Below are 13,636 nucleotides of genomic sequence, written 5' to 3'. Positions count from 1 at the left end.
TAATAAACAGTTTGAGTAGATTTAAATATTAGTAAAAAGATCTAAATATAATATTTTTTAATTAAATTAATCTTATTTAATTTCATATTCTAAAAACAATCTCAAAATTTTAAATTTTAAATATTTACATCAAATTTATCATAAATTTACTAATAAAAACTGTATTTAAACTCTCTTTTTTTATTAAAATGTATACTGGAAACTTATTAGAAATCACAGTAAAACGTATTAATGAGACTTTTAATAAATATAGTATTAAATGATTAAAATAAATCGTTTGATATAATGCTTACTTTAGGTTTTAAAGACTGAATTAAACTGATGAAACACTTAACTTTTAACTAATTCAAACATTAACATTAAAAATGAAAAACAATATAAATGAAAAAGACTGATATACATTTCTACAACTAGTCTTGAAAAACAATGAAATTTTATTAATTTTTTTATTTCCATTATAAATTTCCTAAACAATATTAAAAATGAATAGACGTGGTATATACATAGACCACGTATGTGTAACTAGTGTGAGTATGTTTTATACAGACAGGTCAACTAGCCAATTTAAGAAATATATGATTTTAACACAAGTTGGACTGTCACAGGGGAGGCTTCAAATAATAACTTTTTTTTTCTGATTTTCAATAGGTTGACTTCAATAATATTCCTCAGCTAGCTGTTATATTCTCTTCATATATATAAATGGCAATGCATGAAATGTTATTCACCAATCATCAACACGGTTTCTCAATAAATATATATTTCATCGCTTCTTCAACAATGTGTGTATTTTCTTCTAACAATGTATTTGGATGCATTAGATTTTGTGATTTTGATGATGAAGTTTTAGCTAGGGTTTGGTTGTGAGATAAAATGTGTTACGTTTATGATTTATTAAAAGTTCACGTGTTTCTTCCTGCGGTTGTGGGGTTGACAAAATAGAAACTGATTAATTGGACTATACACAGAGTCTCTGTCTCTGTCTCTACCTTCAGCTTCAAGTCGTATAATATAATTTTCAGCATGTGCTTTTGACGCCACCCATTCAACTACTTCTGAAATTATATAATCATAAGCCGAATTTGAAACCACCTTATAATTGGGAAACTATGCAAAGCCTAAATAAACGGAAACAAAAGAGAGTGGTTAAACACGATTACAAATACATGTGTGTTTGTCTTTCCTGTAATTAGTTGCCGATGGTTTTGCCCCGTATAATTGAAACAAACAAAAAAAAAAGTAAAGAAGAAAAAGAAAAAGGCTTGGTGAATTGAACAATATGAGAAAAATTGAATCTTTGGAATTGTAAACATCGAGGGTGGAACGAAACCTGTAGATTAATTAGCCCTTAGTGGCCGACAATTTCGCCGCATCTTAGAGACTAAATGAGTAGATAAGAACGAATGGTCGTAACATTTGTGTTACAATTACTGTGGTTCGTGCTTTCCCTAGTGACATGGAGCAAAAAACACGATTCATGCAGTAGAAGAAATCTATTTGATCAATGTAATGAGTTAAGTTTGAATTCAAATATTCCTACAAAAACATGCTTTTATCTTTACAAAATGAAATGGCAAAAAAATATAATTGAAATGACTGCCTCTGGTTCCAGGGTTGCACAGTTCTTTAGTTTATTGGAAGACAGAAAAGTCAGCAAATTAAGTATCCTTGACCTTATATGTATATGACAGTATGCAACATTATAGAAAGTAACACAGAGAAAACTTGAAATACATAAAATAAAGGAAAAAAGAGGGAGTGAAACGGGTGATGTGATGTTAAGAAGCTAAACCCAAGATAAGGAAAAGTACATAGAAAGCAAACAGGGTTTTGAGTCACAAGCAGACTAAAAAACATACAAAAACAAAGGAGATGGACAGTGCAGAATTGAAAAGTCCCAGTAACAATGTAATTTGACGCACCGCATGACATCATCTTCTCAACTTGAAGGATAAGGAAACCAAAGCCAATCTGCCACAAAAAAGAAAAAAAAAAGTTTTTTTTTGGGTCTAAACGTCACCTGGTGTGAAAGAATAACTTCTGTTAACCACAGAGAAGCCACCATCCACCATCAAGTTGTGACCACTTATGTAAAGGGCTTCGTCAGAAGCTAGAAACAAAGCTGCTTCTGCTACATGCCTGGCCTTCAACACCACACCCTTGAGGTTAGCTTGTGAGTAGCTATTAGCTTCAACTTGCTCAGGCTCAAAGTTGAAAGCCCTGCATGCAAGAGGTGTGGCTACTCCAAAAGGGGATATGCTGTTGACCCTTATTCCATACGCACCGAGTTCGCTGCAAGCTGATTTCACCAACCCCGTAAGAGCATGTTTTGATGTGGTATAACCATGAGGACCCGTTCCACCAACTGTGGCAGCCACACTGGTGGTGCATATGATGGATCCACGGATGCCTTTGGCAACCATCGCACGTGCCGAGTGCTTTATTGTGGCGGCTACACCGCGAACGTTTGTGGCCATGGTGTTGTCAAACTCATTCAGATCAAGGTCAAGGATTCCAGACAGAGAACCTATTATTCCTGCGTTGCTGAACAGAATATCTATTCGACCGTGTTTTTCCATAGTGAAGTTTATGGTTTCTTCAACTTGGTTTTCATCTCTCACATCGCAATGGTGGTAAGTCACTCTCTCTGACCCTATCGAAGCAGCAACTTTTTCACCTTCCTCGTCTTGAATATCTGCTGCAACAATAACTGCTCCGTGTTCTGCGAACAATCTCACCGTCTCTTCTCCGATACCACTTGCTGCCCCGGTGATAAGAGCCACCTTACCCTCCAACCTATAATCAAAGTTCATCATCAAAGTATAAATCTGAATGAGCAAAATCAACATAATATATTACACAGACAACAAGATAAAACAATGATGATCAAAGAATAAGGTTCGTCAATAGATCTAACTTGGAGGAGCACCTTTGTTTCGGCATTGGAAGTGATTAGTGAGTGACTGAACTAATGAATGAATGAGTGAGTGAGTTCTTGTTTGAACTATGAACACTCCCCAAAACCTGGAAATAAAGCTCTTGGAGTGACCCCTAATAATAATATCCTATATTTATAAGGTTTGTAGAGCGATACATTACATTAACTAACTGTTTCAATGTTCATTATAATCGTCAAATCATGATTAAATATTAATAACTACTTGTCTTATTGATCTTATATTTGAAAAATGTCGTTAATCAGATACTTATCGTAGTAACTGTTGAAACTATAGTATAAGCATCCTTATTTTTTGTTTGGCCTGATGCATTTCTTTAGGATAGGAAATCAAATAAATATACGTGATCTGTGGGTGAAGAAATTTGATTATGCATTGATTATTTTGGTGAATTCCACGTCTCCAACTAGGTGTATGAAGCATATAAAATTCAATACACTCTGTTTCGAATCACATGGCCTTCATCATATGCTTTTAATGTACAGTTGAAAGGTCAAGCATTCCAACTCGTACAAGCTACACCATTGATTACTTTTTTTTATGCAATCATACAGTTATAGAATTTAATTGTTTTCCAGATGTTTAATACTTTATCATATAAATTCCATGCCGATGGGAAAATTTGATTCCCTCTTTCAAATAAACGAATTTGATCAACATTTAATCCACATGTTTCAGTTGGTCATAATTTTTTTTTTATAAATATTCTGAAAATCAGATTTTTTTTTTTTTTTGAAAGATTGCATTCATACAAATAGGGAGAGAAAAAGAGTGAAAAGAGAGAAATATGTAATGCAATTTTTATAGTTTCTGTAATATAAAGATGTATATACAAATATGACATAGTACAACTATACAAAAAATATAACTCTAAATTCACTTTGGTGTGAAGCATGTGTGTATAAAATACAGAGACGGTCTAATTAGTGTAGAATAATTATACTTAACTAAGCTTTAAGCTCCTATAACCGGTCAGAATTATTATTATTTTTTTATGATTGATTGCCTTTCAAAAGCATTATGAAAGCAAGAAACTAAGATACGCACACATGTAGTTGCCAAAATTATAAGCTTAATGTTGTTTAATAAGATTATTTATGTTAATTGACGAATGTGGACGGGCCAATTGAAGAACATGATACTAGGAATGGCTTTATGTGGAAGTAACAGTCGTACGTGTCTCTTGGGTTTGGGTTCTTAATTGTGACAGTTTATTGATTGGGCTATTTCTTACTGCACCTCGCTTTTTTTCGTCCCGCAACTCCATAAAACATAATCCTCAGTTTACACCTCACTAAAATTAGAACAAAACCCCAGCACCTCTCTTTTTAATATTTTTCAGATTAGTTATTTCGGAAGGTATTTTCAATTTGTATATTTCTGAAAAAAATATATTAAATATCATATTAATAATTTTTAACTCCTTTGTAAGTCTTAAGATTATTTTAATAGTTTTATCTAATTAATTAAAAATTAAAAGATCATGTGTATTTGGGTGGGTTTGTATGTGTTCTAATTTTTTTAGTTTAAAATGATAGTTAGATTTATTATAAGAATGTTTGTAATTAGAATTAAATTTTAATGATGAAAATAAATCTCTATTGACAAAAATAAATTTATTTAGAATTTATTGACGAATTTTAAAATTTAAATTATTTATAGAAATTTTTTTTAGTGTTGATTTTCTTTTTGTGAAATTCATCCATAAATTAAAATTTTTACTGTTGATTGATATTTTCATTGGTAAATTTAATTAATAATTTATATTTTTTATTTCTTGTGGATTTATTTGTTAATAAGTTTTGTTAGTAAAATAACGTTACATTTTCTTTCTTGACTTTTTACTAATTCATGCAAAATTCGTGTTACTTATGTCTTAAAATTCGTTGATAAAAAAAAGCATAACATTTTTCATCAAGTGTAATGAGATTTTTGTATAAGTTAAGTGGAGATGGATAAAAATAAGAAAAGGAGGAAGAGAAGAAGACAAAACTAATGACAACAATAATTATGCTACAACGTGTAATGATAGCAATGATAGTGACCATGATCAACATTGGTGGAATGAGATGAGGAGGAGTAGTAAGGGACTAACACAACAACAGTGAGGATAGTAGAAAAGTAAGTGAGAGAGGAGGAGGACGAGATGAAAAAGAAGAGAAAAAAAAAAGGAAGAAGAAGACTTTATTGATGACTAAAATTTGACGGTAATTGATGATGAAGAATAATATTTATTAAGAAATTTAAGTTGTTGGTAACTATTGATGAATATTTATCAAAGGATTTTTTACTATTAATAATTACTAAAGATTTTTTTATCTATTAATAAAAATTCTTAATAAATTTTTCTATTCTTCAATAAAATTTATCAACGAGCATTTTATCAAAGAATTTTTTATCGTCAATAAATTCAAATTACCAATAAAATTTTACTATTACTAATGGTTTTTGTGTGACGATAATTAATGATTTAAACAAATAATTATTTTAAAAATAAAATAATTATTTAAAAAATAAAATAATAATTTTAATTAAAAAAAATACTAATTTTAAATAAACAGTCTTTTAAAAAATAAAAATGATGAAAATTTGTGTTGACTAAAAGAAAAAATTAGTTTTATTAATACTAATGTAAACATAGGTAAAGTGTTTGTGTGGTCACAATTTTAAAATATGTTTATAATATTTGTAGTTTGATCATGTTAACATACGAAGTAAAATTATAAATAATATTACAATGCTTAATATATATTTGTTCACATATATTTTATAATAAATAAAACACTAATTGAAGTCTCATAATCTTACAACAGTGATTTTTTTTAAGTGAAAGACTAAATAAAAATTGATATTTAGGATACATTTGAGTTTCCATAAAATTTATAAGAAGATGATTTTTTTAAATAATTTATTTAATAAAAGATAACAACCCTTATTTTATCTGATATTTATTATTCTAAATCTCCAACCAACGTAAGAAATTAACAAAGAGTAAAAACAAATATCTCCCTTCCAATATTTCAACAAATAAAAAAGGTATACTGCATATAAAAAGTTATGCAATCAAACTTTATAAGTATTGATAAAAAAAAGTGATCGAGAAAGAAAAAAAAGTACATAAAAAAATAAAACAAAATCATGACAGTGTGAAAGAAACACTACAACAATACGAGAAAAAGAAGAAAAGTGGCAGGAATTTTGAGGGGATAAAAAGAGATAAAAGTATGTACAGAATTATAATGGCTTTTTGAAAATTTCGTAACTCGTAAAATATAACACAAAAAGAAAAATCAAATTAAATTTAAAAACAATAAAATAATATATATATATATATATATATATATATATATAATTAAATTAGTATTTTTTGTTAGCCAAAATTGGAAATGAACCTGATTTTGGTATTCGAAAAAATTGTTAAAAATATTATTGTGTTTCAAATTCAAATTCCAAATTGCAAACACAATGAAATTGTTACTTTAGTTATGGTTTCATATTTATGCTTGTGTATTGTCAGAATTTATATATATATATATATATTATAGATATCTTATATTATATTTTTCTTGATAAGAAAATCGCATACGGGTTAATTACAACATTCCTTTAAAAACATAATCAAAATATGTAGTAGATAATGAGAAGAAGGAAATTAATAGATAATTATTTAAAGTTATTTAAAGTTAGCAGCGAAATCTTGAATTTTTACACTTTTTGCTTGAGTGAGCGAATTCTCCACCATTATTGTTGTGCTTCCGTGAGTGTCACCATCTTTGAAATTTATATTTTTGTGGGGCCAAACGCATCTCTGTCTATTTAGCCACCTTGCAGTAAAATGTGTTTTGAAAACTCTCGTACATGTTTTGTGTGTGATATTTTGTTTAAGAATATTTATGTATTTATTTAAGTGTGTTAACCAGAAGACTTTCATTAAAAAACAATTACTTTTAAGTATTAAATTGAAAAGGAAAATTTTAACTCTCACTCAATAACATTAATTTATATTTGATAAATTAATTTTACTATCGATTTTTTTCCAATTATTTTTTTAAAAGAAGAAATATAGTTATAAAATTTTTACTTTTTATATATTATTAATTTTTTTATTTTTGTTTAAAAATTTTAAATTATACTTAAATTTTTAAAAGAAAAAAATTTCAATGATGATTTCATTCAATCAAAAGACTGAAATTTAATAACTTCTCCATTTCTTCTCCTCCACTCGATTCTCATGTTATATTATCTTGGTTGTACCAAGATGCTTTTTTTCTTGTCTTTTAAAATACATTTTTTAAAACTTTTTAAAATAATATAGTATTATAGATTATAATTTTAAATTAAAAAATATATAAATATAATTAAAATATTATGAATTTAAACTATTAAGTGATTGTAATTTTATTTTTTAAGCTCCTTTCCAAAGTCCTACTGTATTATTATTATTATTATTATTATTATTATTATTATTATTATTATTATTATTATTATTATTGTTTTGTAATGAAAAGAATCGGGGGAAAAAGCCCTAAGAAAAGTTGGTGAATGAAGAAAAGTTGTGTAAATGATATGTGGAGTTGAAAGAAAGTGTCCCTACAGAAGAGACAGTGAGAGGGACCTCACATAACATTAATTCCATTTAGTCTAAGCTCCTCGTTTTTTCGGACCAACAAATTGGTGCCTCCAAATAGAAACTTAATTATTTAGAAGAATCTTCTTGTCAATATATCATTATATTTTCATAAACAACGAACTGAAAAAAAATTGTTTAAAGATGCCCATTTGAGATAACACATTTTAATATATAAAAATCTAAACACGTAATTTAGATTTTAGAAACTGAAAGCCAAACATATTTGTATTTTAACTTAATTATATTTTAACTTAATTATATTTTTATTTAAAATAAAGAGAACACTGACTCCCAACGAAATTCTTAAAACTTAAGTGATTTAATGATTTAATGACGGCCGTTTTTCTTCAATCAACTTACTTATCCTTTTTAATGAAAAAATATTATATTTAAATAATAATAATAACAATACATATGAATAAAAACTAAAAAATAAAATAATAATATATTTAATTATATAGTTATTTGCTAAGTGTTTTATATACCTATATAAAAGCATTAATCTTGCAAGTCTCTTATTTAAGTTTTGCTTTTAATTAAATTTGATGTTAATGCAATAAGTTTAATATTTTATAAGAAAAAGAAACTGTACAAAAAGATAATTTTTTTTTGAAGAAATTAGTAGATAAATCTTTGAAAGATGAAGTATAACTATGAAGGTAAATTTGGAGTTTAGATTTTTGATTGAAAATTGAGGTTGAGCATGAACTATTTGAAACACATATAAGAGGTTTAGTATATCTTTGATAAGTTATTTTAAAAGTGACTTGAAAAACAGTTTTTCATTTTTGTATTTTTTCTTATGGGTTATGTTAATATGAAATTTTAGGTTTAAAGATTTTTGATACGGCAAATTCTTATATATAGAATTCTTCACTTATATTATAGTCATTTTAATTGAATTATAGGTTCTGATACGATAATTCTTTAAAAAATTTCACTGATAAAATAAATACTAATAAAACATGAGTCTAACCTCCATAACTTAATTCCTAAATCCTTAAGACAATAAAATTTTGATTATTACTAAATAAAAACTTTCTGATGGTTATTTAACCTGAAATTTAAACTTATATCTGAATTCTCAATATATATATATATATATATATATATATATATATATATATATATATATATATATATATATATAATATGATCATTATTCATTAAATTTTAAACACTTACGATTGAAAAGTATTTTTTATTATCTTGACTTAATTTTGTTTTTCTAAAGTTATGTATTGATGAACGATTCATAATTTTATTAATCAACTTTTAATTATTTGTTGAGTTACACACAAAAGAAAAAAAAAAGAGAAGACGATGATGTTAAAAATAAAAAATATTTGCTTGAGGTCAGTTTTACTTCTTTTATATCAAGTATATTAAAAAGTTATAGACTATATTAATATTACAGAAATCTTTTAAGAAAACGAGTATTTTATTACTTGGACATTTTGATATCCAAATATCATTATTTTTATCATAGGACAATCACGGACAATCACTCTACGGATGACCTGGCATCATTTTGTTCACTCGATTTCTATTGCAAGATAGCATTCCAGATTGGATAATTTAATTTTTAATGCATGGAAGACCGTGATTAACAACGACGAAACCTCCATCGACGACCAAGTTGTGTCCACTGATATAAGCCGATTCATCAGAAGCAAGAAACAGAGCAGCTTCTGCAATATGGCTAGCCTTCAACGTGATTCCATGCAAATTCGCTAAAGCGTGACCTGCAGCTTCAACTTCACCACCGGTCATATCCAAGGCTTCACAAGTAAGAGGCGTCGCAACCGCATAAGGTGAAATGGAATTCACTCTTATGCCATAAGCTCCAAGCTCGCTGCACGTCGACCGAACAAGCCCAACAAGGCCGTGTTTGGATGTGGTGTAATCATGACCCGCGCATCCGGCCACGGAACCAGCCACGCTGGCCGTGCAGATAATGGATCCACGTGTCTTCCTTTCCACCATGACACGTGCCGCGTGCTTGATGAAGGCTGCCGCACCGCGAAGATGCACGGCCATGCTGTTGTCAAATTCAGTGAGATCGAAGGCTAGAATGCTTGACAAAGGACCCGCCACGCCAGCATTGCTGAACAGGATATCTAAGCTCCCATATTTCTCTACCGCGAAAGCTACTGTTTCTTCGACGTGCTTCTCGTCTCTCACATCACAGTGGCGGTAACTCACTTTCTCTGACCCAAATGAAGCTGCATACGTCTGACCTAATTCGTCCTTGATGTCTGCTATGACCACCGATGCTCCGTTTTCGACGAATATCCTCACTGCTTCAGCTCCTATTCCGCCAGCTCCACCGGTGACGATAGCCACCTTACCCTGCAGCCTAAAGATCACATAAACATATTGTGGTTAATTAATCTTCAGGTGACATTCTGAAAATGTGTGATTTTCTACCCCATAATAATATATATATTGGTGATAAATCGCGTAATTTTAGAAGATGGAGAACAAATTTTCTTGATTTAAAGTCTAAATTCATGCAATCTAGTGAATTGATTGAAACTATCAATCCTTGGAGTAGGTAATGGAAAGAATATTGAAAGCCAGACCTTTGTTTGGACATTGCTACGTGACTTAACCTTTGCTCAGACTTTGTATATGAGACTTGTTAGTGTAAAATTTCCCCATATTTATAAGAGATAAATGCAGAAGGAATGATAATTTGACAATATTTTAACACTATATACGTGTCATTATATTATTAGTCCAAAATTATTTCACAATCAATAATAATAATCATAAATATTAATATAAAACAATCACACATAAGTAATATTAAAATATTATAAAAAAGATGGAAAACATGTTTACGAAAAAAAAAGCAAATGAAGAAAAAAGTGGTAGTACTGCTGCAAAAGATGAACGAATCACGTTTTCCGGGTTTGGCTTGAGGTGTTTCTGAAGCTGTAGGGTCATATTGTCAGGTTGGTGGTTGTTTGCAATAATAGACCTCGTTGCGTATATGATTTGAATTTTGGAGTAAGAATATCAAAACAATTCCTGACCGTGAGTAAAATTTAGTGTACATCCATAATTTTTATGATATTTTATCTTTTTAATGAGTTATTAAATGGTTGTTTTGGTATCAAAACAATCTTTTTCGTAAAATTTGTAAAAGATATTAATGAAATATTTTTTACCGTCAACTTTAATGTAAAATTTAAATATTTTATATTTAAATTATTTCTAATAATAAGTTAGTTATTAGTTTCAAAGTCATGTTAAGCATTAGTGTCCATTTTACCATTTTACTTATTTTATCTTGACATTTCAAAATTCACCAATAATTGAAATTTACTATTATTTAAAGATTATTATTTAATTTCTTATATTCAAATAGATCCAAAAAATTGTTGGTTTGAGATTAGATTATAATTTTACTTTTCTTTTATCTAGTACATTTATTGTCCTTTTAAATTAATATATTAGGTTAATTTCACTTTAATATATATATATAAATCGGCCGAATGAAATACAACTAAATAAATACTACTAGAGATGGTAAAGTGTTATTATTTTCAACTAGTTTTAAAGAAATCAGTATTCTAGCTAGTTGTTGTTTCTAACCTAACCAAAGTGAAAGTGAACTACATGAAGCCATTTAGTTAAAAGAAACTTTTCTAGATATTCCATTTATCACACTCCTCTTTGTTCCATTTCAACCAAATAACAAAACTAATTTATTCAAACTCAACCCAAATCATTACTTTTAAGTGTTATCTAACCATCCAAATCATATTGTAATCTAATTACTTTCAATTTGTTATATAAAAGTTAATGCTGACAAATTCTTACGTTTCCATCATATGTTCAAACTTTGGGAAAGGTCTTTTCTATTTTTCTTCACACATAATTTTGAACATATCATTAGTTTGAGATTTAACAGACTTTATAATAACCAACCATGTATTTTTTACTTAAAAAGGAAGCAAAGTCAAGTGGATCTTATCACACACCAATAATCTTTAATTATGTTTATATCAACTTCATTTAACTCGTTACTTTCGTATTATTATTACTACTATTATTATATGAAATTATTATTTAGTTTTTCATTATTTTTCCATTTTCCTGATTAAATCGTGCTTTCATTATTAAAAGTAAGGAAAGATTAATACTCTATAATGTAATAAGTAAAGACATCTTACAATATATAAATTTTACACACATGTGACCACCGAAGTAATTCAACTCATGAAATAAGAATTTAAAAGTTACAGAAGACAGAGGAAAGAAGAACGTAGAAAAACATTTGGACCCAGTGGACAAGATTGAAGACTAATCATACTGCGGAGGCTGCTGTGTTTCTTGCCTCTGTTTCTTCTGGGATATGTTACTTTTGAATCCTAGGAAGCCAACGATTAACGGCGGTGAAACCTCCATCGACGACCAAGTTGTGGCCACTGATATAAAGCGATTCATCAGAAGCAAGAAACAGAGCAGCTTCCGCAATATGATTAGCCTTCAACGTAATCCCCTCCAAATTCGCAGAACCATGTTGCGCAGCATCAACTTCAGCAGGTCCCCAATCGAGTGCGTCGCAAGTAAGAGGCGAGGCAAGTGCATAAGGCGAGATGGAATTCACTCTTATTCCATAAGCTCCAAACTCGCCGCACGCCGACCGAACAAGCCCAAGAACGCCGTGTTTGGATACGGTGTACTCATGACCCGCGCTTCCCCCGACGGACGAAGCCACGCTGGCAGTGCAAATTATGGATCCACGGATTTTTTTAGCAACCATGACGCGTGCCGCGTGCTTGATGGTTGCGGCTACCCCACGAACGTTAATGGCCATGGTGTTGTCAAATTCGTTGAGATCCAGATCCAGTAAGGATGAATAGGGTCCTGCGATGCCAGCGTTGCTGAACAGGATGTCTAAGCTGCTATATTTCTCTACTGTGAAAGCCACTGTCTCTTCAACTTCATTCTCGTCTCTCACGTCACAGTGCCGATAACTCACTTTTTCTGAGCCAAACGAAGTTGCCAAACTGTGACCCAGTTCGTCCTTTATGTCTGCTATCACCACAGATGCTCCGTTTTCCACGAATATCCTCACTGCTTCCGCTCCTATTCCGGTGGCTCCGCCGGTGACAATGGCCACCTTACCCTGCAACCTAAATATCACACAAATTTTTTAATCCCACAGATAGTCTACATAACGTGATACTGAAGCCCTCCCTTACATACCTTGGTTTCCCCATTCTTTTTCTTTGCTCGGTGTGCTACTGTAGCTCGGTACTTTGAACAGTCTAGATATGAAAGTTAGTAGTCAATGGCTTCCCTAAATTTATAGAGGACGTAAAGATCAAGAAAATCGGGCTACCAGTCATAAAAAAGAATGTGAACGTAAGGAAATAAAAAGTCTTGTTTAGACTTTCAAGTATTTTTAATAAAAAAATTCAATTTGAATTCTTAATTTTTTTAGTAGGTCAGATGAAAAGCTTAAATAATGAAATATCATTTTTATTTCTGGTATATATTTTTTAAAATTTTAAAAACATCACTTAAATCCTTAAAAAATGTTTTTATCTATATTCAACCAATATGTGAGATGAGATCACACGTGTAAAAAGGTCATCAACGTTTTTCCTTAATAAAAAAAAATGAGACAACACATTGGTTTATTAAATTGCTCAGCAGCAATTTAATTAGGTTCCAGACCATTGGTACAACAGACTATTATCACAGAAAGTTCAGCAATTACGTGGAGGCCAAAAAATAATAAAAAGATATGTGGAGATAAATTTTTTACTGGCATTTCTACTGGTGTTATTGACACATTCGGTCATTGAGCACAGGTAGATATATAGGTTCTAACAATTTCTGGTTTCGATTGGACTCAACACGGCGTTATACTGTCATTTAATGTTATGTAGTGCTCAATAATTCTTATTTTCATTTGGAAAACTGTTATTTTTTTTTTCTATAACCATTAATCTATCTTATAATAACTTCATGCAACTCCATTTTAAGAACCAATACAACGCATATATAAGTAATTAAATAAGGATCG

The 13,636-nt window shown here is 29.8% G+C and overlaps 3 protein-coding genes across 3 annotated transcripts; all 3 read right to left on the bottom strand.

The window, feature by feature from the left end:
• Nucleotides 1-1,584: 1,584 nt before the first annotated feature.
• LOC124836628 (short-chain dehydrogenase reductase 3b-like) lies at nt 1,585-3,204 on the bottom strand. Its single transcript, XM_047311804.2, has 2 exons — nt 2,930-3,204; nt 1,585-2,796 (listed from the first exon to the last, which is right to left on the bottom strand). Exons 1-2 carry the CDS (start codon nt 2,941-2,943, stop codon nt 2,010-2,012), a joined length of 801 nt encoding a protein of 266 aa, XP_047167760.1. The 5' UTR covers nt 2,944-3,204; the 3' UTR covers nt 1,585-2,009.
• Nucleotides 3,205-9,009: 5,805 nt separating this feature from the next.
• Nucleotides 9,010-10,313, bottom strand: LOC124836605 (short-chain dehydrogenase reductase 3b-like). The gene is made up of 2 exons (XM_047311780.2): nt 10,173-10,313; nt 9,010-9,946 (listed from the first exon to the last, which is right to left on the bottom strand). The coding sequence occupies exons 1-2, from the start codon at nt 10,184-10,186 to the stop codon at nt 9,166-9,168; spliced, it is 795 nt and encodes a 264-aa protein (XP_047167736.1). The 5' UTR covers nt 10,187-10,313; the 3' UTR covers nt 9,010-9,165.
• A 1,437-nt stretch (nt 10,314-11,750) lies between these two features.
• On the bottom strand, nt 11,751-12,970 carry LOC124836619 (short-chain dehydrogenase reductase 3b-like). The gene is made up of 2 exons (XM_047311797.2): nt 12,811-12,970; nt 11,751-12,737 (listed from the first exon to the last, which is right to left on the bottom strand). Exons 1-2 carry the CDS (start codon nt 12,822-12,824, stop codon nt 11,957-11,959), a joined length of 795 nt encoding a protein of 264 aa, XP_047167753.1. The 5' UTR covers nt 12,825-12,970; the 3' UTR covers nt 11,751-11,956.
• Between the last annotated feature and the right edge of the window lie 666 nt (nt 12,971-13,636).

Source organism: Vigna umbellata, chromosome 5 (genome assembly GCF_029865625.1).
Source record: "Vigna umbellata cultivar VRB3 chromosome 5, Vumbellata_1.0, whole genome shotgun sequence".
In the NCBI taxonomy this organism is placed as follows: Eukaryota; Viridiplantae; Streptophyta; class Magnoliopsida; order Fabales; family Fabaceae; genus Vigna; species Vigna umbellata.
The sequence above is the reverse complement of the archived record's forward strand: the minus strand, read 5'-3'. Positions and strand labels throughout refer to the sequence as shown.